Source organism: Metarhizium robertsii, assembly GCF_000187425.2.
Source record: "Metarhizium robertsii ARSEF 23 chromosome Unknown MAA_Scf_6, whole genome shotgun sequence".
Lineage (NCBI taxonomy): Eukaryota > Fungi > Ascomycota > Sordariomycetes > Hypocreales > Clavicipitaceae > Metarhizium > Metarhizium robertsii.
In genome coordinates this window covers 2,189,221-2,213,681 of record NW_011942204.1, presented here as the reverse complement: position 1 = coordinate 2,213,681, position 24,461 = coordinate 2,189,221, and the positions used below count along the sequence as shown (strand labels likewise).

Here is a 24,461-nt window from a genome sequence, read left to right as displayed (position 1 = left end):
ACTTCCCCACTGTGCAATGAAGGAAGGGGCGATGCCAACATGGCGGTTGCAGGACCTGAAATGTCAAGCGCGCCTAAGACTGCTGAGGTACACGAGTATGTCAACTTGGAGATTTTGTTTTGTTTTTGAATTAATATATTTAAAGTGTCACAATGTCTTGAAAAAAAAACACGAATGATAAGTACTACGATGCACTTAATCCTACTTTAGTCCGCAGAAGCAGCAGCAGCTACCCTGCACATTTATCCAAGGTTCATCGTCGCCCCACCACATGACATCGCTGCTGTATGCTATCCAGACAGCTTTTCCCCCGTCTCCAATATCAATTCGACGACGGGGACAAGCCTGGCCATGCCAACCCCTCCGCTCCAGACCAGCACACGTACGCACACACTTAACCACACCTGACCATGTCAAATATACAGCCCGCAGCCCAAGGCACGAAAGAGACGGGGCTGCGCGTGCCCAGCAATGGCAAGACAATCTACCACCGCCCGCTCAACCGCACCAAGACGGCCGAGCTGAGCCAAGCGAGCTTCGCCTACCTGTTTAGTGAGATGGTCACCTATGCGCAAAGAAGGGTAAAGGGTATCCAAGAACTCGAGCAGCGGTATGTACGCCCAAATCCACAGCCAACCGTGATCTCTAGGAAAAAAAAAAAAGGAACAAAGGGAATCGAATGGCCAACTAAAACCTCGTTCAACCTAGGCTCAACGAGCAAGGACACCCCATCGGCCTCAAGCTCCTCGACCTCCTCCTCTACCGCGAGCCGCCGCGCTCGCAGCTGCGCCCCCTCAGCATCATCTCCCTACTACACTTCATCAAGCAGAATGTGTGGCAGCACCTGTTTGGCCGGCAGGCGGACCGGCTGGAAAAGTCCAACAACCCCGACACGCCCGACGAGTACATGATTATCGACAACGAACCGCTCGTCAACCAGTACATTAGCGTGCCGCGCGAGATGAGCCAGCTGAATTGCGCGGCGTTTGTGGCCGGCGTCGTCGAGGGTGTTTGTGATGGCGCGGATTTCCCGGCCAGGGTGACCGCGCATACCGTCGGCGAGGGGGACATGTGGCCCGGCAAAACTGTGTTCTTGGTCAAGTTTAGGAGCGAGGTTGTTGAGCGGGACGGGCTTTTGGGGAAGAGTTGATCATGTTCTTTTTTTGGCCTTTCCAAATTTCCTTTGAAGCGGGGAGGGAAATGACAACGTTGGGCGTTTCTGGTGTTGGTGTCTGGATTTGGGTTTAGGTTTGGGTTTACTGGGGAGTGATATCCTGTCGTGGCATGTGCTTGTATTCGTAAACGCCGCGCTAAATGAAAGACTCATAACTCTGGTCGTTGCTGACCTCGGAGGCAAGTAACAATGCCGCTATCGTGTCTACCTAGTGCCTCTGTATCCGTATCCAGCATCACACGCAAGTGAGACTTAACCACCATAACATATCCGACTCTACCTGGGCAACCGCTTCCCGCTCACGCCCTTTGGCGGGCCCTTCCTCATCAACTCCCCCAGGCCCAAGTCCTTCCATGCCGCTCCCCTCACCTCCTTTGTCGCACGCGTGATTCCAAACGCAGCGTGCTGATCGGGCACCACGTCATCCTCGTCCTCCGGGTTCAGCGGCTGGTGCTGTGGTGGGACAAAGATTTCATCCGAGGGGAGCTTGTCCTTGCAAAAGTCTTCAAAGAGGTCTGCGTTGGAGGCGGTTGACATGTGTACATATGTGAAGGATGAGTCCTTGTTCTGCGCGCACGTGTGTGTTAGTGATGATACTCGCGGGTTATTTGGTTTGAAGCACATGGCTACGACACTGAGTGGTTGGTAGGTGCAAGTAGAGACGCGTCGATACACGTACCATTGTGGAAAAGCCCTCCAGGAGTCTGCGTGGTTTGGATGCTGGTTTGGGGGATGTTTTGTTCTTGTGAAGTGACATAGTGGCTGTGGTACGAGTGAGATTGATGTTTGGGTTGAATAAAGTGGGGGCGTCGGAGCTTTGAGCGTCACTATAGTCACTGTATACAGTGACTATCCAGGTACGTCGGTAACCTGCAACGAGCTATCCTCTGGATTCATCCATCAATCCATGAAAGCAGTTCAAAAATGTGACAGGAAAATAGTGGAAAAGGCTTCTCTTCGATATACATTAGGAAAAAAAACCCACAGAAAATCAGCGCTTGCCGAACTGACGGTCAGATCCATTGTATATACTTGTTGACCGCATGTTGTATGCCACTAGACTCTTCAATGTTATCGTGAACATTCAGTCTTTAACCGAATTCACCCAAACAAACAAACCCCGACTGGCAGCCTGGACCGGTTGAAAGCATCGTGCTTGCACAACATTTATGAACCTTGACTACATTGGTGTAGCGGCATGAGACGGAATAAACGAGCCGAGCCACGACGAATAGTGAAAACGAAAGCCAGTTCATGTTTCCGCATAGTGAATGCCAATGAGTACATCAAGTGCGTCCAGTCACACCAGCTGTCCCTTTCACCATAGTTGAGTCATCCTCATTACTGTTTTTGCATAACAAACAATGTAAATGCATACCGCAAGGTAAAAATGCTCTAAATTAATCCCTCCAGCAAGCTCAGTCCAACCATTAGGGACTTGGCTGCCTTGTAAAAAATACATCCTCCAGGGAAACGAATGTAGACATCATGGTACACTAGTCCGACATAAGAATACATTAGCTGGGAGAATACCGAGTTCCTGAGCCGCCCGTCCTTTTCCCTTTGTCAATAAGTTCTTCCTTTATTTTGTTGAGATTCTTTTTTCATCGGCTTTCCACGCGCCAGAATTTCCAGCCTTCTCTTTCGCCGCCGTCTCCATGAACGCCAACGAGCTTCTCGACACCTTCGGTGCCTTCCGCATTAAGGAACTTCTCCAAGTCGATTTCCATGCCGCCCTCCTCATCTTCCTCAGTGCCGTTCTTCAGAATCGCAGGCCACAAAACTCCAACACCGTCGCCACCAAGCGTCGCCTCAAATTTTGCGTAGTTCTCCTTGTCTAGTCGCTCCTCGAGCTCATCAAGCTTTGCTCTTGGAACGTCGGGCCGCAAAAGTGTGATTGAACACCCGCCGCCGCCGGCTCCAGTGAGCTTCGTCCAGCCAATGCCCTCGTGATCAACCAATTCGCGCACTCGTTCCAATCGGGGGTGCGAAACACCTAGCGAGACTAGCAAACCGTGGTTAATAGTCATGAGCTCGCCGACCTTCATTAAGCTCCCTTCGTCCTCCTCGTCGAAGTCGTCGTCGGCAATCAGCTCAGATGCGGAGCTAGCCACCTTGTCCATTGCATCCAGAATCGATCCCACTAGCTTCGGATGCATTTTATTCAGCTTGCCCACCTTGGCAACCTCGTGAGCCGTTGACTTGGGCTGCTTGGTGTCGACAAGGAGTAATGGAAGCTCTGGAAAGTCCCAGAGTGGCTTCACAGCCGGCGGCTTATTGTAATCTAACCTCTGGAATACCACAGCTTTGCCTTGTGTGGCCACGGTATTATCTACCCCTGAAGGATTGCCATGAATGCACATCTCGTATACAAAGGCCCATCTGTTGATACGCTCGATTTGTAGCCGAGCCTCCTCAGGCGGCTGGTCGGGGTGAGGTCCGGAGAGTGTGCGTAACTGGATGAGCAGGGCAGCAGATACGCATACCGCAATGGAGGCGCTACTTCCCAGGCCAGCGCCAATTGGTATTGTAGAACGCAAAGTGTAAAGGCAGCCAGGGAATGAAGGGGATCCAAGCGAGAGGAAGAGGTAAAGAAAGGCAAAAGCGCCGTTTCTGTGGACTCGGCGGATGTCCTCTGGGCTGTCTGGAGAGACGTCAACATGAGGCTCAAGGGCGGCGACGAGATCGGGGTCGAGTTCGGTGACGAGGGAGTAATATGACTTCTTCTTGGAAGGCTGCTGGAAAGTGTCCCATGGAAGTTCGTCGATATTCCACGTGTGCACGAGGTCGATATCGGTAAAACGCAAAGAGACTGTTCTCTTAGACTTGGAGAGGGTCGTAACGTGAAGATAAGATCGCAACGAAATGGCAGCAGCAATGGCGGCCTGAGACGACGAGTGACGGTCAGCATATGCAATTGGACGGGTTACTTGTGTACGAAATCTTGGAGGCATCCTAGACTCACCTTGCCATAGACAACAGAATGCTCTCCAAAGACGATGACTTTGCCCGGCGCAGACACCATAAAGGCCGGGGCCATTGGACTGGACTGTTTTCGGTCGGCCTTTATGCGATGCACCAGAGGCCCATCGCCATTCACATGGGGCTTGCCATTGCTTGGGCCGTTGGTGCCATTGCCATGCACGCCTTTGTGCATCTCGGAATCTCGAATGACGCCTTGTCAGTCGGATCGTTGGGGGCGGACAGGGAAGGAGAGGAACCTGGCTGGCGTTGTGGTTGTCGTTTCGAATATCCGTACTGAAAGACTTTCCTCCTCCTCTCGCTTTCGTTGTCTCCAAACTTTCTCCCTCTTCTCTCTCTCTGTTTTTATTTGTTCTTTGGGGCCGAGTTGTGCGGCAGAGATTCGAGGGCGCAATCCGAGGGGCCAACAGCTCTGCAGGTCAGGTGGTTGCCGATGAGGATGCACCTGGGCTCTAGCTATGTATGTACCTTGTGCTGGGGCCTGCTCTGGTCCGGTGTGGAGGCGAGGAATCGGGCTGCGGCTCGCTGCTGCAAGGGTCGAGTGCTGAAGCGGGCAGGGCCGACTCCCAAGACAGCGTCCTGCATATGTATGTCGACTGAGCAGGATTTCAAAGAGGAAGACTTGTGGACTGGTTTTGAAACATAGAAAAAAAGGGAGACAGAGTCGTTATCTCGCCGCACGGGGAGGGAAAACAACAAAGATGACGCTGGTGTCAAGTTTCAAGTTGCAAGATGGGCAGGCGCTCATCTTGATATTTACCTACCTAATCTACCTAGGTACCTAGATAAGTGCCTGATCATTGAATGGACCAACTGTCCCCCGAGTGTAACCGGATTCCTTGAGCGACTTGAGCGACAGACATTACCCAAATGACATTTCTCATCGTACTACGGAGTACTCGATCCACCCTCCAACCCACCATCTGCATCCCGCATTCCCAGTGGCGGAGACTCCCTTTGGTCCCTTTTTTAACTTATTCCTCAACGACGAGACGACGATAACGGAATCTGGAACAGCAAATGTGGAGTCTTGGTAATCTCCAGCTCCTAATTGGAACGCTACTGAAGCCGAAAAACATGCAACATTGGCTAGGAGATCCGCGGGCATCTCAATGGTACTACTAGTAACTACTACCTCCAAGGCAGGAGTCGGCTGTCGTCTTGTCGAAACATGCATCCGCCTCCGCCCATCAAAGACCACGTAGAGGCAGGGGGTTGAGGTGTGGACGCACTTCGTACACTCAAAATATTGGTCATGCCAGGCAGTGAGTGGCTTGGCTGACCGACGGAAGCACAACACAAACAACCACAACGAAACATGGCCAATCCAGGTGCATCAACGAAGACAACCAACTTCCTATCTAGACGCACTTACAGATGCTTACTGCATGACGGCATGGAGCTACAGACCCTCTCCTTTGATTGCAGTCGCAATTAAGCCCCGAAATTAGAACGCCAACACCAACACCACTGTCTCCATCCAACAAAGTGGCCCGTCATTCACCACTGCCACAGCCACGTTTCCAGCGACCAGGGGCGCAGCCCTCTTTAATATGCTCCCGCATTCGTCCTATCCTTGCATCTCATCAGCCGATTTTTGCTGCGTCATACCGAGTACAATGTAACGGCCTAGTGAGTGGTGATGCTTGGGAGCGCAAACCGCCGCATGACCTACGGACACGAGCACAAGTTTATACAGAATTCCTTGGCGATCTCGTCGTCTTCTTTTGTTCACACCTTCATAATCCTCTTCTATGATCTTGTGCTGCGAAATGCTCCTGATTTTGCGGCTGGATCATGCGGCTTGACGTTCCACGATTTGTACGTATCCATAACCTGCCGAAGACTCTTCCCAGAGCTCAAATCATCCAGACATGCCTTGGCTCTTTCGACGTTCATAAACATGAACTCCGTCTTGTCAACTTTGCCGACAAAGTAGCCCTGCGCGCTTGCAACCGCCTGGCTCAACTTATCCAAGACCTGCCAGCCTGCCAACACTTGTTGCCTGACTGTCTCGGCCTCGGGCGCCTGCAAAGCCGCCAACTCTCGCTGACCCTCCGCAATACGCGCGAGGCGAACAAAATTGGCCGGACTACGTCGACGTTGTATCTGCTTCATGAGCCCTTGCATGGTGTACCCAAAGGGGCCTACTATAGCAGAGATGGGCTTCAACACCAAGCCGCCTATGCCCATGCCGGCCCCTTTGACAAACCCAACTACGCCTTCATTCTTGGCGCCCTGAATTGGTAGACGAATAACCCCCGTAACGCCATCATAAATCCCCCATATGAACTCCCTGCGCGAAGCTACTAGTCCGGAGCGAATGCCAGTTACCCTCGTCGATCGTCTGACGGTATCGTCGCCATATAGTCGCGGGGCATTATGAAGTCCCTGAGCAAGAGCAACGATGAAGAGCGTGGGAGCCCTCACGACAGCCAGCCCTGTTTTCCGCATACTTGCCGAAATATCCCTACCGTACTGCCTCACGCTTGGCACCCGAGTGAGCGATAGCTTCCGCGTCTTTTCCTGCTTTTTTGCAGCCACGCTCGCTTTCTCGATGAGAGTATTCGATGACGATGGCCGACTATTATCTTTGTTCTTCCTATCTCCCCTTTCCCGCAGCTTGTGCCGTATCCTTCGTTTGGCTGTCTTCCCAACACGATACGGCGCGCTCGCAATGCCGCTCAACACATCTCGCAGGGAGTTTTTGACCGATTCAGCTACAGCCGTTACGGGCTCGCCGGGCCCTTCAAAGTCGCTCCACTCCGAGTGTCGCAGCAGACGTAGCTTCTTCCAGCAGAGTTGACCGCTGTCTACTAGGATTGCCGCGGCGAGCACGCACAGCTTAATATGCGTGCCCCTCACCTTCCACACGGCGACGTCCGACTTGATTATGGAGCAGCTAAGGCTAGGAGGACCGTACATCCGGAGCTGATTCTGGAAACTCTCCATTGTGTTCATGGCACCGTCCCCGTCATGTCTAATGGATTCCCCAATCTTGCCGGCCGCCGCTTGGGCTTCTGTGGTGAGAAGATATCGAATCCCATCGGCCAGCTTATCCGCGTTAAGATGCTTGTACGGTATGGGCTGCGGGCCAGCACCAGACTTGCCTACCATGCTGCCCCAAAAGTACTGATCTCCAAAAAAGGGTACAATCATAGTTGGCAGCCCGCACTTTAATCCTATGGCTGTTGTGCCTGCTCCGCCGTGATGGACACATGCCTTGATCTTCGGGAATAACCAGTCGTGCGGTATATTATCCAGCATGAAGATGTCGTCTGGCACGTCGTCTTGACCCAAGCCACCCCAACCTCTTGAAACAAGAGCCCGAACGCCGGCCTTTTTAACGGCATCAAATATCATCCGTGTGAAGGCATCTGCATTTTCCACCACGATAGACCCAAATCCTATATAGATTGGTGGCTCTCCTGCATTAAGGAAGTCCACCAGTGCCTGGGACGGCTTAAACGTTGATGCTAGATCGAGAAACACAAACCCAGAGATGCTGATTTCCTCACCCCAGTCTTCAGGCTTTGGAATCAGGGCTGGCGACCACAAGTATGTAAACGGAACATGCATTCGATATATTGCGTACGGAGCCCAGAAAGTAGACACGGCGTCTAGGGACAGCTTCTGCACGCGGAAGTCATTGATTAGGTCACCTAAGCCTTGCCACGTCATCGTCTCAACAAGGGGATAGGACATGAAGTTTGTATATCCTTTGTCACTCCCAGACTTGTTGCCGCCCTTGATAATGGCCAGGGGGTGCGGAAATGCTTGCGTCGGCGTGTAGGGAAAGGTGAAGACCAAATGCAGCGGGACCCCAAGAGCTTCGGCGCAATGGATGTGTGCAAAACTGGGCGGATTGGCGATGATGGCGTCTGCAATAAAGATATCGTCTCTCCCCTCCATGGCATCGGCTCTTAGGCTCGTCTCCTCGTCCTCTGTGGCATGAATACAAGCCCGCCAAAACCCGTCAAACATGACGGCCATTGCCGCTCGACGCCTTCCGATTTCACCGGCTCTCAACGACTCAAAGGTCGGGATCATGCCGGGATTTTTCACCATGAACTCCATCAGCTCCGAGGGGTCGCCGCCCACCGAGAAGAATTCCAGTCCGGCCTCTTGTATGATGTCTCGGAAGACCGGGTGCGTGGCGATGCGAACGCGGTGGTGGAACTCTTCCTTGAGGTATTTGCCTATTCGCAGGAACGGCTGGACGTCACCGCGGGAGCCAACCACCATGATGACAATGTTGATCTTTTCTGGAAGCTGAGGAAGCGCTGGTATAGCTTTCATCGGAACTGTGGCTCTCTTCCTCTTGGGACGCATGCTGTGTGTCACGGCGCCCATGGCATTTGCCATGTATCCTGTCCCCTGGGTTTCGTGGACCGAGATGCTCAGCCGGCCATCTCTTTGCGCCCTGCATGTTCCTGTGCAGTGTTTATTCAACTTGATGAGTCTTGACAATCTTTTCTTGTCAGGCACGCAAGGCTTGTGGCGCACGCTCTTTCGTCGGGTGTCTACTTCCCCTTCGCTCTCGGTTGGAGACGAGTCGTCCAGGAAATCAGATGAATCCGACGCGTCGCCCTTCTCTTCTTCTACGAGGCTACCCATCAGCGGGATCCAAGCTCTGCTTGGGATCGATTGAGCCCGCTCCCGCTTGTCTGCAAAGTCGGTTGTTTGCCACATCTCCAACGCTGGGAATCTGCGCTGAAAAGATGCACCACCTGCTGGGGAGGGCTCTGAATCTCGAATCACCGGAATGTGCTCCTGTGATTGGACTGCTTCTCTTGGTTTGCTGAGGGAGCCAGTGGTCTGCAGCGGGTCAAGATCATCATCATCATTGTGGTGACGGCTCGGCATCGCGGCTGAGCCTTCAGTAGCATCCATGGCGAAGTTAGGGTTGAATGCCATTATTTCCGAGCGGCGGAGAGCTTAGGTTTCATTCAGTATTCTTGATTATGTCCGGAGTTGATGTTTTTTTACTGGGCCACATGCCTTTACCCGTAGCTGGCGATGGATATGGCGATTAGTCGCCTTGGAAGCACGTAAGACTCGACAGTGACCAGTCCGACGTCCGACATCCGACGTTGATTGTAATGAAGCTTTATAAATCTTTAGATGGTGAGTGGCCATGCTCCAACGCCAGCCTCTTGGAGCTAGAGCTACCTGCTGCCGGAAGAACCGGCGCCAGGGCTTGAAAGTGCTAATAGTGGCAACAATAGGCCGGTCCTTAGTTGTGATTCTCTGAGAGGATGGACACCTGCTTACCTAGGCTTCTATAGGTGCTAGTCGTGAGCTTCACAGTCTCTTTCTGCTGGCAGTAAACTACTCAGCCTACCGAATTAGTATGTTCTAGTAATACACGTCACGATATAACATGATATAAGCGCGCCGACGGGTCTCTTTGTATTCCAATATATCCTTTGGACAGAGTATGTGCGGGGGCAACAATGTTTCTGTATCGGCATGAATGGAGATGCGCAAATGTCCAGACCGCAAACCAAAACGCCTTGTTGCAACGCCGACGCCACTCAAGTTCAGGTTCCCACACCCTCACTCACTTACACCACAGCTAGGCGCGGTACTGCGAGATTCGGATGCCCCGGATATCTACGGTTACTGCATTGGAGAAGAGTATCGAGAAATAGTGTACCGTGATGACCGCGGTGGAAGCCTTGCAGACCTGTAAGCCAGTGAGGGCTGGTGTATGTGGCCGACTATCGAAAGCTCACGACTATCACTATGTCGGCGACGCCCGCCGTGTACTGTTCGCTAATAATAAGTGTGCCAGTAATCAAGATCCTACAGCTTGCTCCAAATGTACAGTTTGAGCTAACAAGACTCTCATAGGTGGCATCTGATGGCCAGTTGTTTCGAAGCCTCCTATGACCATAGTTATTGCTATTGATTTTGATGGTGTGATACTTCGTTTCTAATTGGTTTTCAACCTAGTACGAAACTACGCGATGCGTCTGAGAAAAGTCGAGTGCGGTTTCTTTTATGGAATATTCAAACTCGTCATGCGTCTTCAGCTTCATGCTATTCAGGGGCCCCCTTTGTAGCCCCATGCGTCACAGCCGCTTCGGTCCCTTTAGCGAAATCAACTCCTAGGACGACACGTTCTATAAGCACTTAGGTTCATATTCATGGTACTTGAGTGTAAAGGGCGCTGCCACACAATATACCCGCTGGGTGTCCAGTGGAGACGGCAATTTGCCTTCATGCCTCCAGTGCTGGCCTCATGCAAAGCTTCACTTCTTGAAATAGCAGCAGTCCTATATTGCCTCTACGTACTAATATTGCACTCTATCTACTAGAACTACAAACTAACAGCCCCCACACATGAGATAAGACCACGCACGGCCCCTGACGCGTATGCTTGCTCTGTACAACTTGTTATACGCTCGCTTTTGCGCAAGTATGCATGAGCTGACGACTCCAACGAACGTTGCATTCGGACAAAAGGGATCCAAGCGTATCTTCTTGCTCCCCGGCTGGAAAAAGACGTCGGATCCGGCAACGGACGATCTCCGTGACGGCTACACTTCCGCCGCTATATCTAGACGTTAAGCCTCAAAGGGGAAAGGTCATTGCACAAATACGAGAGAGTGAAGCTGTGCCGGATACGTGAAACTTGTCAGGGATGTGAGCGGATAGTTCACCGGTTGCTGCTGTCAGGTCAAGGTGCCCCTGTGCGTCTCGGCCGTGGAGATTCGCACAGACAATTTCCCCAGTCTCCCGGGCCGTTGACTCCTCAGCCATGCTCCACCACAGGTAGTTACGAGGGAACTATGTAACGTCAGTTGTCAACGAATAACGCTTTTCTCTTTCGAGACGAGTGCTGTCGTCAGCTTTGGTGGCCAGTTGTTGTCACCAAAGGTGTTGCAGCCGAGTAGCCTTGGCCGGGGACTTGAGACTCCAACTCGAGTTCTTGATGGGGGAAGTTGTTGGTTGCCATGTACAAAAGGCCCCAGACAACTTGGTTGTTGTCTTGTTAATAGCAAGCATTTCTGGTTGACTTCTCTTTGACAGCTTCAGTCGGTTGAAACTTGACAGCATCGCAGCTGACAATCAACTCTTGAGCCATTGGCCAATGACGTTTCTTGACGAGTTGGTGCTTCCGTATTTGTCGCAAGTTCGTAGATCCAACTCGATAGATGCGGGAACCATTAGCGGTTAGCCGTTTCACAAGCTATACTTGAATACGGAATGCTTCCCTGCAGGGGCTCAGCTGACGTTGCTAGATGTAGAGTTACCGCTGCCCCGAGAGCCTTGGCCACCGTACATTACCTGAAACCATCTAAAAATGTATGTTACTATCCGGAAACCAGACTGTTTTGCTTCGATACCAGATGTGTTACAAAGAGATATTTGAGCAGTGGTCGCTTTGTTCGTAGAAGCCAAGAAACCAAATGAAGCTCTATATAAACCTTCTCTGGTAGACCAGGAATTGTCGAAGAAGGTGAGGAACTCATCGACTCTTTCTATTTCATTAAACCTTTGCACTTTTCTTCCTTTTAGCAGAAACTACTGCTCTCCAGATTTCAATATGAAGGCCACTCTTGTAATATTCTCTGCCATCTCCATGGCCAATGCCTTTCCAGGCATGTCCGAACTCCGGCATGTATCCCGTGCGCAAGATGAGGACAATACCAAGAAACTACCTGGTGACTTGGAGGGTCAAGACGAGAGCACCATGTCTGAGACAGGGAAGCTCATTAAGAATATCTTGCAAGGCAACGAAAATCCTCAAGACCTGACCACGGCGTATTCTTCGGTTCCGGACCAAAACTCAGCCGAGTGCAAGGCTGACAAGTGTTGCATATGGAAGCACATTGCGGATGAGATGAAGTCCAAGATGACGGGGGATGCCGGACGTTGCAACAACCTTGCAAGACAATGCATTCGCATGGGATTCCACGACGCAGCAACGTGGTCTTTAAACACGGGCAAGGACGGCGGCGCGGACGGGTCATTAGTTCTAGCCAGAGAATGCTTTGACCGCAAGATCAACAACGGCTTGACAGACGGATGCAACCAGATGCAGGCTTGGTTCGACACGTACAAGTCCTTTGGCGTCAGCATGGCCGATCTGATCCAGATGGGCGGTACGTTTTGCACATTGCCCTCCCATGACCTGGTTTCCCAGGCGGTCCAGAGATGAGAGTAGTCGCGCTTCTTGCTAACATCTCAACTGGTCCTTTAGCAAATGTCGCCACGGTTGTCTGCCCCCTCGGCCCCCGAGTCCGCAGCTTCGTCGGGCGCAAAGACAACGCCAACCCATCGCCAGACGGCCTCCTGCCATCGCCGTCCGACCCGGCCGACCAGCTGATTTCTCTCTTTGCCAACAAGACCATCAGCGCCAACCAGCTCGTGGCCCTGGTCGGCGCGCACACCACCAGCCAGCAGTTCTTTGTAGACACCGCCCGCGCTGGAGACCCCCAGGACAGCACCCCCGGTGTATGGGACACCAACTTTTACGGAGAGACCACCGACGCCAATTCGCCCAAGCAGGTGTTCAAGTTTCAAAGCGATGTTAGTCTATCGCAAGATTCTAGGACCAAGGGTGCCTGGACGGCGTTTACCGGGACACAGGGACAGCGTCCTTGGAACGGGGTATGTGAGACCAAAGAAAGAAAGAAAAGAGCTGTTTGCTTTTGAGCTCGTGGTAGAAGTAGTACACACTTGATGGATTTGATATTCTGACAATTTCATACTAGGCCTACGCCGCGGCGTACGTTCGCATGAGCATGCTGGGCGTGTATAATACCAATGACTTGACCGAGTGCACAAAGGCGCTCCCGCTGCCCATCACTTCCTTCACGTCCCCCGACGCCGCGGCCTTGGCGGACTTTGCCAACGGCGGGGCGCCTGATGCCTCCAGAAACGCGTCCAATGGAGATATTATTGTAGTCTAGTGTCTACTGGATGCTTTGCAAGACGTCGTTTGTTGCGCGAGGTGCTCTGAGTGAAGTCTGGTAGGTTAGCAGACACAGGCAATTTACTTGATAATAAGGCTCGATGTGGTTGGGAATGTCATAAAGTCATAAATATTAGGAGTTTTAATAGCTGGAAAGATGAGATGTGCATTATTCTTATCCTGTCTTGATCTTGTGTCTTGTTCTGAGAAATAACAAGGAAGAGAAAATTACACTCTTTTTGTCATTCATGGATGCCCAAGGTGAAAGCTATATACGATACCTAGCAGGAGATTCTTAAATGTAGTGGGTTTAGGTTTCTAGTATCTGGTTTGTAATATACGAGTATTATACGCGCTGTTATACGTGCTAGGTAGATACTAGATCCTAAGTAAACACTAATATGTTTAGAGATTTACTTGTCACGGAAAGTAACAGCTTTATTCGAGCTAGTATTTATACCTGTAACTTGAACAAGCAGTTAGCTCAAATAGTTAAAGTCATTCTTATATCAAACGGCAGCAATATGCAGGCAAACACCATGTATGCTAGCTACCCTGCGAGGCCCAAGCAGAATGAATCTTATGATACTAGCTAGAACTAAAGAGAGAAATGCTATGAAATACTATAAACCACCTCCAACTCGTTTCACCCGCGAGTCCTTCAATGATTGCAAGTAAACGCAGACCTCGCTCGTGTGGTAAGCAAGGAATAACAAGCCATATTCTCAGCACCTAAAAATATATCAAGACAATATAGCCTTTTATATACTCGCGTATATACCCTAATATTTTCATTCAAAGCTACGAGCTTCAACCCCCATTGCAAAGTTCCGATGACTTCTGTCTAGAGAAGGTATAAAGTAAAACAACCAACTCAATAACGTCTGATTGAGACTTGCAACGCTCTCCATTTCAGCTACTATCACGGCACGATCCAATACATATAACCACAGCCACTAGACAAACCTAGTTTCGGCCAAGCGCTTGTTTCAATGCCTCAACAAATAGAGGTAATCGCGTCTGGCAATCTACCATGCAGGTAACGTGTTGTCCACGGTACTTGTAGGTGCCGCCGACGCAGCCCATTGGCTCAGTCTGTAGATGCGCAGGCATTCAATACCACATAGTAGAGGGCAATGGGCGGTTGAGGATACAGCAAGCTCCAAGGGGATAATAGCAAGCCCAAACATCTACCAACCATATTTACCACAACATCCATAGACACAGCTTGGAGAATTCTTCTTCCTCAAAGGGAGCAGCCTCGAGATCCGGTCTCAGCAAAGAACGCAAAGCTACGGCCCTTTCTCTGCAAGCTGTTGATTTGGCGAGCATGTCTCGAACTGCATAGACTTTTGAAAGCGTGCACAATGCTCGAGCCCGTTGGCCATCTCCCTCGACAAATGTCTCAGATATGCCGACAACGTCTTGGAGCAGTTACCTGAAAGGTCAGGACATGCAGAATCCGCAAGCTGTGACCAGGGAGCGGAGCACTCACATTGCTGAGATTATGTGACCGTCTTTCAATAGCATAGACGCTACATCGTACTGAGAATCGCACGTTTTGAGCCGGTTGCCAAGCAACTTTCGACGAAACTCCAAAGCCTTCGATGCCAGTCTCAAGGCATCAGGCAATCGGCCCTGGGCAAGCCGAATACGAGATAACAAGACCATGTCGCCTGAGAAGCGAGGGTTGCCGGTGCTGAGAAAGGTCTCATCACTAAAGTCTTTTAGGGCTGGACATTTAGCGAGACTCTGCTCAGCTTCCTCAGGACGGCCCATGCGAAGAAGAAGACTCGATATATTGCTGTAGGAGTTGCCGATTCTGTTGCTATTCGCCTTCAGCCTCAGACGAATCGCCTCTTGGTGAGCAGACAAGGCAAGGTCTAATTCACCCAGTTCGGTGTATGCCAACGCAACATTGTTTAGGCTATAGGCAATGAAGGGGTCGTCTGACCCCAGGTTGGCCTTGCGTATCTCCAGGGCACGTGTGAAGGGCTCCAAGGCTTTAGCGGGCTGAGCCAAGTCCAAGTCGATGAGGCCGCCGAGGTCGATAGCGCTTGCGTATTCCAGACTTGTCGTATCTTCAAAGATCGAAATCGCCTGTTCCACCATTCCTCTAGCGATAGTGTACATCTCGCTCTCGTAAAGGTACCTCCAGAGGAAGTCGTTAGTGGGAGGATAGGGAAGAATATACCAAGTAGACTACATACACTTACCAGCTGCATCTGAGGAGGAGATTAGCGTACTGTTGCCGATCTTCCGGGTTCTTTCCTTCGTGTTTTGCGAGCTGGACCAGGTGGTATACGTGAGGAAGGCATTTCTCACATCGTCCCCAAGCTGCAATCTGGTGACCGATATCTGTGCTTGAGTGATCTGGGAATCCCCAGCGCAGCAAATGAACGACAGCGTCGAAATATTCGGCCGTCTGTGTCTCGTTGAGTCTCGTCCGAGCCGCTGACTGCACTAGGCGATGGATCGAAAGTGTCGGCGATACACCAGCTCGATTGATAAGAGCCGCTCGGAGGAGCTCTTCTGATGCATCACCAACGCTGTAACTACGGTATCAGTACAATCCAGATGCCTTGGTGGAATATCTTTGCTACTTACTCCATTTCATCGGACAGAAAAGAAAATTCATCAACTATACTCTGAGAACCTTGCAATAATATCTCCTCGGAGATGCTATCCGGTTCAAAGAATGATAGTAAGTTGAGAAGACGGGTGGAATTCTCGGTTAACTTCTCGAAGGAGACATCCCATACTGAGCTTAGAGTATACTTATAATCACTGCCAGGAGCCTTGCGTGCGTTGATTTTAGAAGAATGACGTTTGTAAAGTGGCAAGAACTCATTTAAAGACATCTTTCGTTGCTTAATAAAACCGCCGATCTGCGTAAGAGCTAAAGGCAGTCCACCAAAAATCTTGGTGATGGTAATAGCTTGTTGCTGTTGCTGTTGGGCATCTGGCGAACTGTCGTCGTGGTCCAATGCCTTCAGAAGCAACTTACTACCATCCTCGTCGCTCAGCGCATCAACTAACACGTACTTGGTAGCCAAAGACGTGGCCACTATGAAATCTCGGGTTGTCAAAAGTACTGAGCCATGAATAGCGGTCGGCCATGCTGTCTTTAGAGCAGCAAGGTCGTCCGCATTGTCGAATACAAGGAGGAAGGTAGAGTCTACAGCAGTCAGAGAATAAGTATAACAAGAGTAGGGGTATGAGACTACAGTAACGAACTTGTCGTGGCAAGCCATTTCTTCACCTTATATGTAGCCACCGCAACGTCCCTTTTCTCTTCGTCGCTTTTAAGCTGCGTTAGCACCGAAGCACAGGGCTAGTACCGCCGCGAAGTCATCGATCAACTTGAGCCTCGGCGCAATACTATTGAAGGACAGGACCGCGGTATAGTTGGTCGGAGCAGAGTCTTGGATGGAGGAAAATGAAGCTATCAGCTGCTCGAGGGTGTGGACCTTCTGAATATCTTGGTAATCTGCAGCCGCTTGTAACTCCTCTTTGTACTTCTCCAAAGCCTTGTGCCACAATGGGGTTCTTATCCGGCCAAGTATGGCGGTATCAGACTGTTAGCATTCCACTTCTAGCGCTCTCAAGACAAAGTCACTGCTCCGTCATTGATGCTTGATGCCTGGATGTACCAATGTCGCGAAATATGGAAGGGGGAGCAAAGAGCGAGAAGACTCGTCGCAGGGTCGCCCCAAATGAGAGATGCTTCCACTCTCCAATGAGAATGGAATGATAAGACGTTATGGTGCGTTGGTCGAATAAAGTAATTCATTAAACAAGACCCCTAGCAAGCCACCGCCGCTTTGTCACACAGTACAGACATCAAATTACCTTTTTTGTGTGTAACAAGCCGACGCCCCAAAACGCGAAGGATCGGACCGAACCGAAGCGCTCCCTGCACCAGGTCATGATTAGGGAGCCTAAAATATCCTTGGCAATAATGGTTAGGCATCTATACATGACCTGGCTTGGAATGGGCACTTACTGCTGCTCTCTTTCCTCCGTTATAGCCAACACAATCGAGCCAACGCAATCGAGTAACCTTTACAGCCCATTATCGGAAGGCCATCTCCTCCATCAAGTGAAATGACCCAAGATATCCAGAAATGTCCTTTCTAACTTTGAGAAGAACGACTGATTCCGTTGGAGAGATTCCCGGCGGTACCCTTACCAGTCTTCCGTGGTATCGATGGTGGCTCTACCAGCAAATCCTCAGTCAGCCGCAACGTTTGTTCCTCGGTATACCAAACATGAAACACGAGGACGAATCGAGCTGGGACACAGGTTTCCTCCCGCTGTGGCATAAAGTGAGGGACCTTATGCTAGCCCAAGAATCAGTAACCATCGATGGAATCACAGATACACTTATTGAGAATGGGACAATATCCGTCACGGATAATTATAGCTACCAGTCCACCAGACAGCTCATCTTTGCTATTCTAGGATGGCAGACAATGCTCTACAAGCCCGATCTCCTCTCCTATGTGCATGGAGAATTCAACATCTTTGACGAGACGGATGGCTATCGAGGCGAAGCGCGAGTCTGTCTCGTTCAGCCTGAACACTCGGGAAAACAAGACTTGCCTAGTTTTCTTCTTGGGTTCGGCATGATGCTCCCACCCCGGCAATATTGCGCCTTCGACGACGCAGATGAGAAGAAGCTGTTTCACAGGACCAAAAGGATTACCCCAAAGGACCTTAATGCCGACGTGTTGACCAAGGTCTGTGGTATTAGGCTTCAATGGGTCGACTCTCTTTCTTGCCATCTCGAGTTGGATAGGCTTTCTGGCACTCTCTTTCTGTATCGATATCCCTCATTCTGTGTCTCGATTCTTCAACAGCGAAACTGTGTCTCGGCTCTTCAACTGCGAAACATGCAGGAGCAAGCAATTGATGTCATTCATCGCTGTGGGAGCAAAAGTCCTGGACCAACGCCGTGGGCGAGCGAGAGGGATATAGCGGAGCTGCTTCAGGAGATTCTGCTTTCCTATCGGCTACTCTTTGGTCAAAGCAGGCGATCGAGGAACCTATTTCGCCAGCTGCGGCCGTTCCAAGGTATCCCAAACGAGGGACATGATAAGTTCCTGTCGTCAATTTGTGGCATGAAGAAATTCAAGTGCCCAATTAAGCTTATCGAGCGGGAGGAGTATGATTTGTCCGGAGACTTCTCACACTTTCGGAGTAGAATGGTACAACTAAACAGTTACGCATCAAGCAAGAAGCCTCGCTCCATCCTTCAACTATGGCGGGATAAGCGCGACTCTACTGCTTGGATCGCGTTTTGGAGTGTCCTGATTTTCGGCTCGGTGAGTATACTCTTGGGTGTGGTGCAGGCAGTGTTTCAGATTCTGCAATTTGTCCAAGGCAGTAGGTAGGGTAGAACTTCAACAAGAGGTCTTTGTATTCATGGTAAATCAATTTGTTGCTCACACTGTCGCTCCACCAGCTTGCAATCACGCCTTCAACCGTTGGTTCGTACTCCTTCAAAGTGATTGTGTCCCCATCACGAAACGTATTAGCTTGGACAAAGACGAGCGGAGGGGGTTTATTCACAATCACTGTCTCTCGCCACTCGATATACTCACCGTCTACACTTGACAACTTCTCATAGTATGTTCGACAGCCTTCCACATCTGCTGTGCATCGAAACATGTGCAGATGCAAGAGCATCTTTCCCAAGGCCGGTTTACCATGTGTACGAATTTTGGACCGGTCCACCTGAACTGTCAAACGCTGTTTGGGCTTATTGTGCGAAATAGTTATGACACCACCGCCGTTAAGAAGCAAGCACTTCAGTATGGCAAAGTGAGCCTATATGGTCATTAGAAAAGCAGCCTCTGTGATGATTGCGCATATTTCGGTTATTACTCACCCGACTGTGCGCCTGACCCCATTTCTAACAAGTAGAGATGTTAGGAAAACAGTTTTCCCTCTCAAAGCATAGGTATAACTTACATTACTTTGCACGTTAAAGTTCGAGAGTCCCCGTAGACCATCAACGCCCAGCTGCAAGTACAAATTGTACGTCACTGTAGTTGCCGTGTTAGTACTATTTAATCCTCATCTAATAGGATTTTACTGACAGTCTTCGGCATGAATATTGGAGGTTTCAGTGAAACCAAACATCTCAAGAAGCTCCGAATCATCCATTAAATAAGCTCCCACTAGTTCAGCCCTACACTCGTCGACCGTAGTTGCCAGTTCACCAAATTGACCCGTCCAAGTTTGACCTGGCTTGTACCAGCTTGAAATAGGTCTTCCAGTGAGGGGGTTGACGGGTGGATTCTCGATATCAAAGTTGAATTTTCCGTCCGTACTTTCAACCATCATTCGCCCTGTACCATGGCCAAGGAGCTCATGGAGCACAATCCACCAATAGTAAGCCTGGAACTTGTGCTCCCTGAACTTCTCAGCTTCAGAATCTTCAATAAAAGGGTACTGCTTTGCTTGGCTCTCAGCAATCATTCGATTAGAAATGATGACATTCTTGAATCCATTTTCTTGCCGAATATCATTATACTATAACTGGTTGTTAGTCCATAGAGCAAGAGCCAACGATGTCGGGCATCAGAACTAACATTTGGTAAGTTGATTCCCGGAAATATGATGCTTGAGCAGTACGCAAGAGCTACGGACTCTAAGTTTTCGGTCTCTGTGCCACAGTTGTATTGTCACTCACCGTGAATGCTCGAGAAGTCGGGCGGATCGAATAGACTCTTCTCGAACGGCCCTTTGCCATCGTTCTCTGGGGTTGCCCAGGGCAGTCGGCGGATGAACTTTGCCGAGTTGTTAACTAGTTCAGCAAGGAGCCTGGTCTCTGAATCATCTGCAATGGCCACCAGAGCCTCGAATTCTCCTCGAATTCCTTGCGGATCGCGATATGGCTCAACGAATCCGAAGATATTCTCTACCCTAGGCGCCTTGTCCTGAACCCATAGCCTTTGAGACGCGCGATATATGTCCAGGCTACCGGTTTGGAAGCTTTCGATGTACGCACTGAGAATATTTCTCTGCAAGTCGTTGGCCGCGTATTTGGAGGCTTCGTTCAACTCTGCACAAACGAGTTGGAGGTCAGACGAATGATCTCCCTTCAGAAGTCTCACATGTCCTTGGCCACTTGGGAGAGAGAACTGGGCAACGAGTCCACGTTCAACAGATGCAATGAGGACATCGAATTCAGTGCCATCTTCAGACTTTCGAAGCCTAGTATTCTCAGGGAATACGGCGTTCTGCTCAAGAATCTTGGACACAATGGCTGCGTCAGATTCACTGATGGCATTCCCCAGATAGTAGCTGCTTTGAGACGTCTCGCTGGGAAAGCCTAGGTTGAAAGGCGGTATGGATTCGATGGACTTGTGTATCTCCTCATATAACTCTCTCAATACCAAGGATCGATCTGCCAGCTTCTTCAGGACATGATTCTCTATGCCAGGGACAAACTTTTGATCCCCGGAGCCCTGTAGGAGTCAGCATTACATCGTGAAAATATGGGTCTCAGCATCGGGACGCACATAATAGTTCCCAGCATTGGAGAGAAAGGTAGCCGCGTAGGTCAGGAACTTCTGGAGGTCATCGCTGCTAACACCTTCTCCAATGCACGAATGCCAGTTGCCAGAACAGGTGCGATGGAGCTCGATGATGAAGTCGAAAATTGAAGATGATTCCGGAGAAACCTGTCGCAGAATGATCCTCGATCCGAGCCAAGCAGCGCTAGATATGCTGTTGAGCATGCCACTTGGCCAGTATTGCGGGGTTAGTGCTTACCGAGCCATGTGATGCGCATATTGTTTCTCTCGGCCAGTGAGGCGCTCAAACTGGGTCGCGATACCCAACTTAAAGACTTGGACTTGATGTACCGCCATTGTGAGTCAGACTGCTTGGCGAATCTGTATGCTCGAGCGGCGCATGTGGAAGTACAGAGACATAGATGAGTGTCACCATGTGCTGATTGTGTTAGGCCTCAATACCACTGGGCCCCCAACAAGAACCGCATGGACTGTTGGGCAATGTTGGGGGAAGGCGCCTGCCACATGCATTTAAGCATTGACATACGTTACTCCGTAGAGTACCCTGTACCACATGTCCGGCGCATCTATCGACACTTGACACTCGCCTTCTCCAATAGAGCGACCAAGGCAATTTGAATCGCAAGTTGTTTGGAGTTGCCCAACCTTGAACTCGAAGCCGAGGGAAACTGCTTTGCCAGACGAAATGCGATCTGCAAGATACCAGTACTTGTACGACGTCTGGCTCTGACTGGCGATAGATGTGGCTGTTGAGATGGTCTTCTGTCTACGGAAATTTAGAAACAAAAATCGCGCCTGAATTCAATCGCCAGTTCAAAAGTTCATCTACAAACGGGAGTAAATGAAGGTTGTACAAATGCCCCCGCTCGGTGAGCAAACGGTTTCGACTGCAATAAAGATCAGGTACCGGTAATTCTAAGAAGTCTTCGAAAATATTTGGGGTCCTTGAAGCATTCGAATGGAGTAGTCTGATACTAGATTACTAGATGCTAAGGGTCCATATTTAGTTGCTTCGTGATAGTTGTGAATCGTAGGGATATATGAATAAGCAAATGACGGGTGTAGTGCGCCACGGATTAAAATGATGCGGCAATAGAGACCCAGGGTCAAATTACCCAGCTCGAAGCTGAGAAGAGAGCTTTTTCTCGGCTCTTGACGCGATATATATTCAAAAGATCATAGAGGAATAACGTTCCCAGGTGGTAATTTGGGTCGTCAACCCAACCCTAACCCCAGTACTCTCTAGGTTTTGAATGGATGGGGCCCACTTGCGACTCTGTAGTTCCTGGGAAGTTGGCCAATCGTAATGGATGAGGCAATCCCCGCATTGTACTTCTGCGGCCTGCCTCTTTGCTTTGCCTTTCCCCAAACATGCCGTCCGGCGTCAATAATGGCGCATTACAGTACCATACCCTACTGCATACTGGGCGACAAACTGTTCACAGGTAACTGCTGTGCTTCATGACCAAATACTTTTTGCCCCGCTTTAGATGGCATGCGCGTGGAGAGCCCATCTACATGGTCGCAGGGATGGATTTGTCCCAGGAACCTGGCAGCTCTAGAATCAGACATGGAGGCTATGAGATTCAGAGATTAATACCACTAATGTGCACGGTACAGCGCAATGAAACTGATCCAAGGCCCAGAAGTCGTTGAGAGGAGGAGAAGCAATCTTTGGAGCGCCTCGATTCCGAATACTCCGGCATATGCACTGTGCTTGTGAGGTATGGCGCCGCCAGATTTACCAAGGCCGATATCTCAAAGAGCGTTGAGCGCGATGCGCATATCCTCTCAATGCCACATTTCCATCGCTCACATGAATCTCATCTATTCAGAAAACTAGTACCATCCATAGACTCACGGATAATCCTTGAGTCTAGTAGCCTTTGCTGGTGGCCTTCTTCCTCTGGAGTGGACGCTGCCACATCCCTCGTCATCAACTTCAAGCACATAGACCAGCTCATCCAACCTTGAAGAGAAGATAAATATCACTTCGGAGATGGAACCCTTTCCTCGTCTGGATCAAGATGCTCAGACAGAACAACTCTCACGGCCGTCCACCGTCCAAGACTCCAACCGGGCCGTGGAGAATCGTCCCGCATCGTCTTCCATAAGTTCCTCTTCCATTGGTGAACGCCTCCGTCGCGTGTCGACAAGTTTTGAACAATCCGAACTCCCTGGAGGCTTCTTTGCCGCCACGGGCGGAATAGCTTCGTCGATCCTCTCACGCCAGCCTGTTCCCCGACCCATTTCCGACTCGATCGGCTCGTCATCGACTGAAGCCCCCCCTGCTGCTCTTTGCAGCACAGCATTCACGTCAACTCCATGCCAGGCTGTTTCCGAAGAAACCGGCGCCGAGGCCAGATACGATGGCCGCACCGGCACGCAAACGAAACCCAGCCCGCTGCGCGAGTCTGTGTCCGAGCCCGCGTCCGCCGCAGCTTTTGCAAACGGCTACCACTTCCCGCCGAAACACTCCTTCGGCGAATCGGTGAAACTCAGCGCTCTTGCATTTTGGCGTTATCTTCTCACTCCCATGGGCTTTTTCGTCACCGTGTACGGCCTGAATGTGGTGGCATGGGGCGGGATGCTGTTCCTCCTTCTTTGCAACGCTGGTACGTCAACCAACACCAACTAACCCCCCTTTTTCGTGTCAAGAGACATTATACATGCATAAAAGACAAAATAAACAAAACCTAAATATTGCATTCTTAGCGCCCGCAATGTGCCATCCTACCTGCAACGACATCAACTCTCCAAGAAGAATATGGATTGAAATTGACTCTCAGATTCTCAATGCCCTCTTCTGCGTGACTGGATTCGGGCTCGCTCCGTGGCGGTTCAGAGACCTTCATTTTCTTCTACAATATAGGTTCTACAAGAAGATGATTGCGCTTCGCCGGCTAGCGGGCATTCATCGAGGGTGGTTCCGGCTGCGCGGCTCGAACGAACTGCCGTTACACCTCGGCCCGCGTAATGTTGGCCAAGACGAATTCCAATCAGCTCCACGTTACGCGATCCCCTTTCCGGAGATCAAAGTCCCCGAGGTTCCTCTCACAGGAGTACGAGCTCGGCCCACGGTTTTATGGAAGCTAGACCTTGTCATCTGGCTCATGGTGTCCAACACATTCTTGCAGTGTGCCCTTGCCGGTCTTATGTGGGGTATGAATCGGTATAATAGGCCGGGCTGGGCCACGGGACTCCTCATAGCTCTGGGTTGTGTTGTTGCCGGGGCTGGCGGACTCATCATGTTTCTGGAGGGCAAAGTCGTCAAGAGGATAGAGGGTGTGCCGGTAAGCGAGAAGGATCTAGCTCGATTACAACAGGACAGAGAGAAGGGTGTGTGGCACTTTAATAACATCAAGGATAAGATTGAGCGACGTCGAAGTCAGTCCAAGGTCTGATGACGCGCCGTCCGGGTACATGGACCGGGTAGACGCTGCGTTTCGTGCGTGTTGCTGGTTTACGCGTGGATGGTGTCTGCGGGAATTGCTGGCGCCGCAGTGCCTGCGGTTTTACGACGCCATGTGGAGAGGAATAGGGGAGAGGGACATTCTCAGCCTCTTGATTGCTCGATTCACTGGCGTTTTGGAGACGGTGCTCGTGTCGTCTACCGAAAGCGACACCTACGACTTTCCTGTAGCGAGTCTAGCAACGAGGGTATCGTCGATGGCAAGGCGCCGCACGACAAGGGTGGAGGATATGTCGTATAGCCTGCTGGGAATTCTCGACATCAACATGCCGATGCCGTACGGGGAGAGCCAGAGAGCATTCTACCGCCTGCGGGGGGGAGTCACGCGGAAATACAACGACCTTTCCATTTTTGCCTGGA

General features: G+C 50.6%; 9 protein-coding genes across 9 annotated transcripts; 4 read left to right on the top strand and 5 right to left on the bottom strand.

The window, feature by feature from the left end:
- Positions 1 to 410: 410 nt before the first annotated feature.
- MAA_06176 (TRAPP I complex, Trs31) lies at positions 411 to 1,150 on the top strand (the record flags this gene model as incomplete). Its single annotated transcript, XM_007824174.1, has 2 exons — positions 411 to 610; positions 709 to 1,150. 2 exons carry the CDS (start codon positions 411 to 413, stop codon positions 1,148 to 1,150), a joined length of 642 nt encoding a protein of 213 aa, XP_007822365.1.
- A 300-nt stretch (positions 1,151 to 1,450) lies between these two features.
- On the bottom strand, positions 1,451 to 1,931 carry MAA_06177 (Apc13 domain protein; the record flags this gene model as incomplete). Its single annotated transcript, XM_007824175.2, has 2 exons — positions 1,451 to 1,741; positions 1,854 to 1,931. 2 exons carry the CDS (start codon positions 1,929 to 1,931, stop codon positions 1,451 to 1,453), a joined length of 369 nt encoding a protein of 122 aa, XP_007822366.2.
- Positions 1,932 to 2,778: 847 nt separating this feature from the next.
- MAA_06178 (mevalonate kinase) lies at positions 2,779 to 4,331 on the bottom strand (the record flags this gene model as incomplete). The annotated part of the gene is made up of 2 exons (XM_007824176.1): positions 2,779 to 4,059; positions 4,140 to 4,331. 2 exons carry the CDS (start codon positions 4,329 to 4,331, stop codon positions 2,779 to 2,781), a joined length of 1,473 nt encoding a protein of 490 aa, XP_007822367.1.
- A 1,577-nt stretch (positions 4,332 to 5,908) lies between these two features.
- On the bottom strand, positions 5,909 to 9,049 carry MAA_06179 (glycosyltransferase family 1 protein; the record flags this gene model as incomplete). Its single annotated transcript, XM_007824177.1, has 1 exon — positions 5,909 to 9,049. One exon carries the CDS (start codon positions 9,047 to 9,049, stop codon positions 5,909 to 5,911), a length of 3,141 nt encoding a protein of 1,046 aa, XP_007822368.1.
- Positions 9,050 to 11,711: 2,662 nt separating this feature from the next.
- Positions 11,712 to 13,080, top strand: MAA_06180 (peroxidase manganese-dependent 1; the record flags this gene model as incomplete). The annotated part of the gene is made up of 3 exons (XM_007824178.2): positions 11,712 to 12,270; positions 12,312 to 12,778; positions 12,883 to 13,080. 3 exons carry the CDS (start codon positions 11,712 to 11,714, stop codon positions 13,078 to 13,080), a joined length of 1,224 nt encoding a protein of 407 aa, XP_007822369.2.
- Positions 13,081 to 14,573: 1,493 nt separating this feature from the next.
- Positions 14,574 to 16,336, bottom strand: MAA_06181 (Tetratricopeptide repeat-containing; the record flags this gene model as incomplete). Its single annotated transcript, XM_007824179.1, has 3 exons — positions 14,574 to 15,234; positions 15,299 to 15,631; positions 15,690 to 16,336. The coding sequence occupies 3 exons, from the start codon at positions 16,334 to 16,336 to the stop codon at positions 14,574 to 14,576; spliced, it is 1,641 nt and encodes a 546-aa protein (XP_007822370.1).
- An 873-nt stretch (positions 16,337 to 17,209) lies between these two features.
- Positions 17,210 to 18,478, top strand: MAA_06182 (uncharacterized protein; the record flags this gene model as incomplete). Its single annotated transcript, XM_007824180.1, has 1 exon — positions 17,210 to 18,478. The coding sequence occupies one exon, from the start codon at positions 17,210 to 17,212 to the stop codon at positions 18,476 to 18,478; it is 1,269 nt and encodes a 422-aa protein (XP_007822371.1).
- Positions 18,479 to 18,564: 86 nt separating this feature from the next.
- On the bottom strand, positions 18,565 to 20,965 carry MAA_06183 (dipeptidyl peptidase III; the record flags this gene model as incomplete). The annotated part of the gene is made up of 9 exons (XM_007824181.2): positions 18,565 to 18,584; positions 18,689 to 18,914; positions 18,976 to 18,999; positions 19,059 to 19,132; positions 19,187 to 19,622; positions 19,682 to 19,731; positions 19,783 to 20,560; positions 20,615 to 20,813; positions 20,868 to 20,965. The coding sequence occupies 9 exons, from the start codon at positions 20,963 to 20,965 to the stop codon at positions 18,565 to 18,567; spliced, it is 1,905 nt and encodes a 634-aa protein (XP_007822372.2).
- Positions 20,966 to 22,628: 1,663 nt separating this feature from the next.
- On the top strand, positions 22,629 to 24,033 carry MAA_11359 (COBW domain-containing protein; the record flags this gene model as incomplete). The annotated part of the gene is made up of 2 exons (XM_011413347.1): positions 22,629 to 23,244; positions 23,345 to 24,033. 2 exons carry the CDS (start codon positions 22,629 to 22,631, stop codon positions 24,031 to 24,033), a joined length of 1,305 nt encoding a protein of 434 aa, XP_011411649.1.
- Between the last annotated feature and the right edge of the window lie 428 nt (positions 24,034 to 24,461).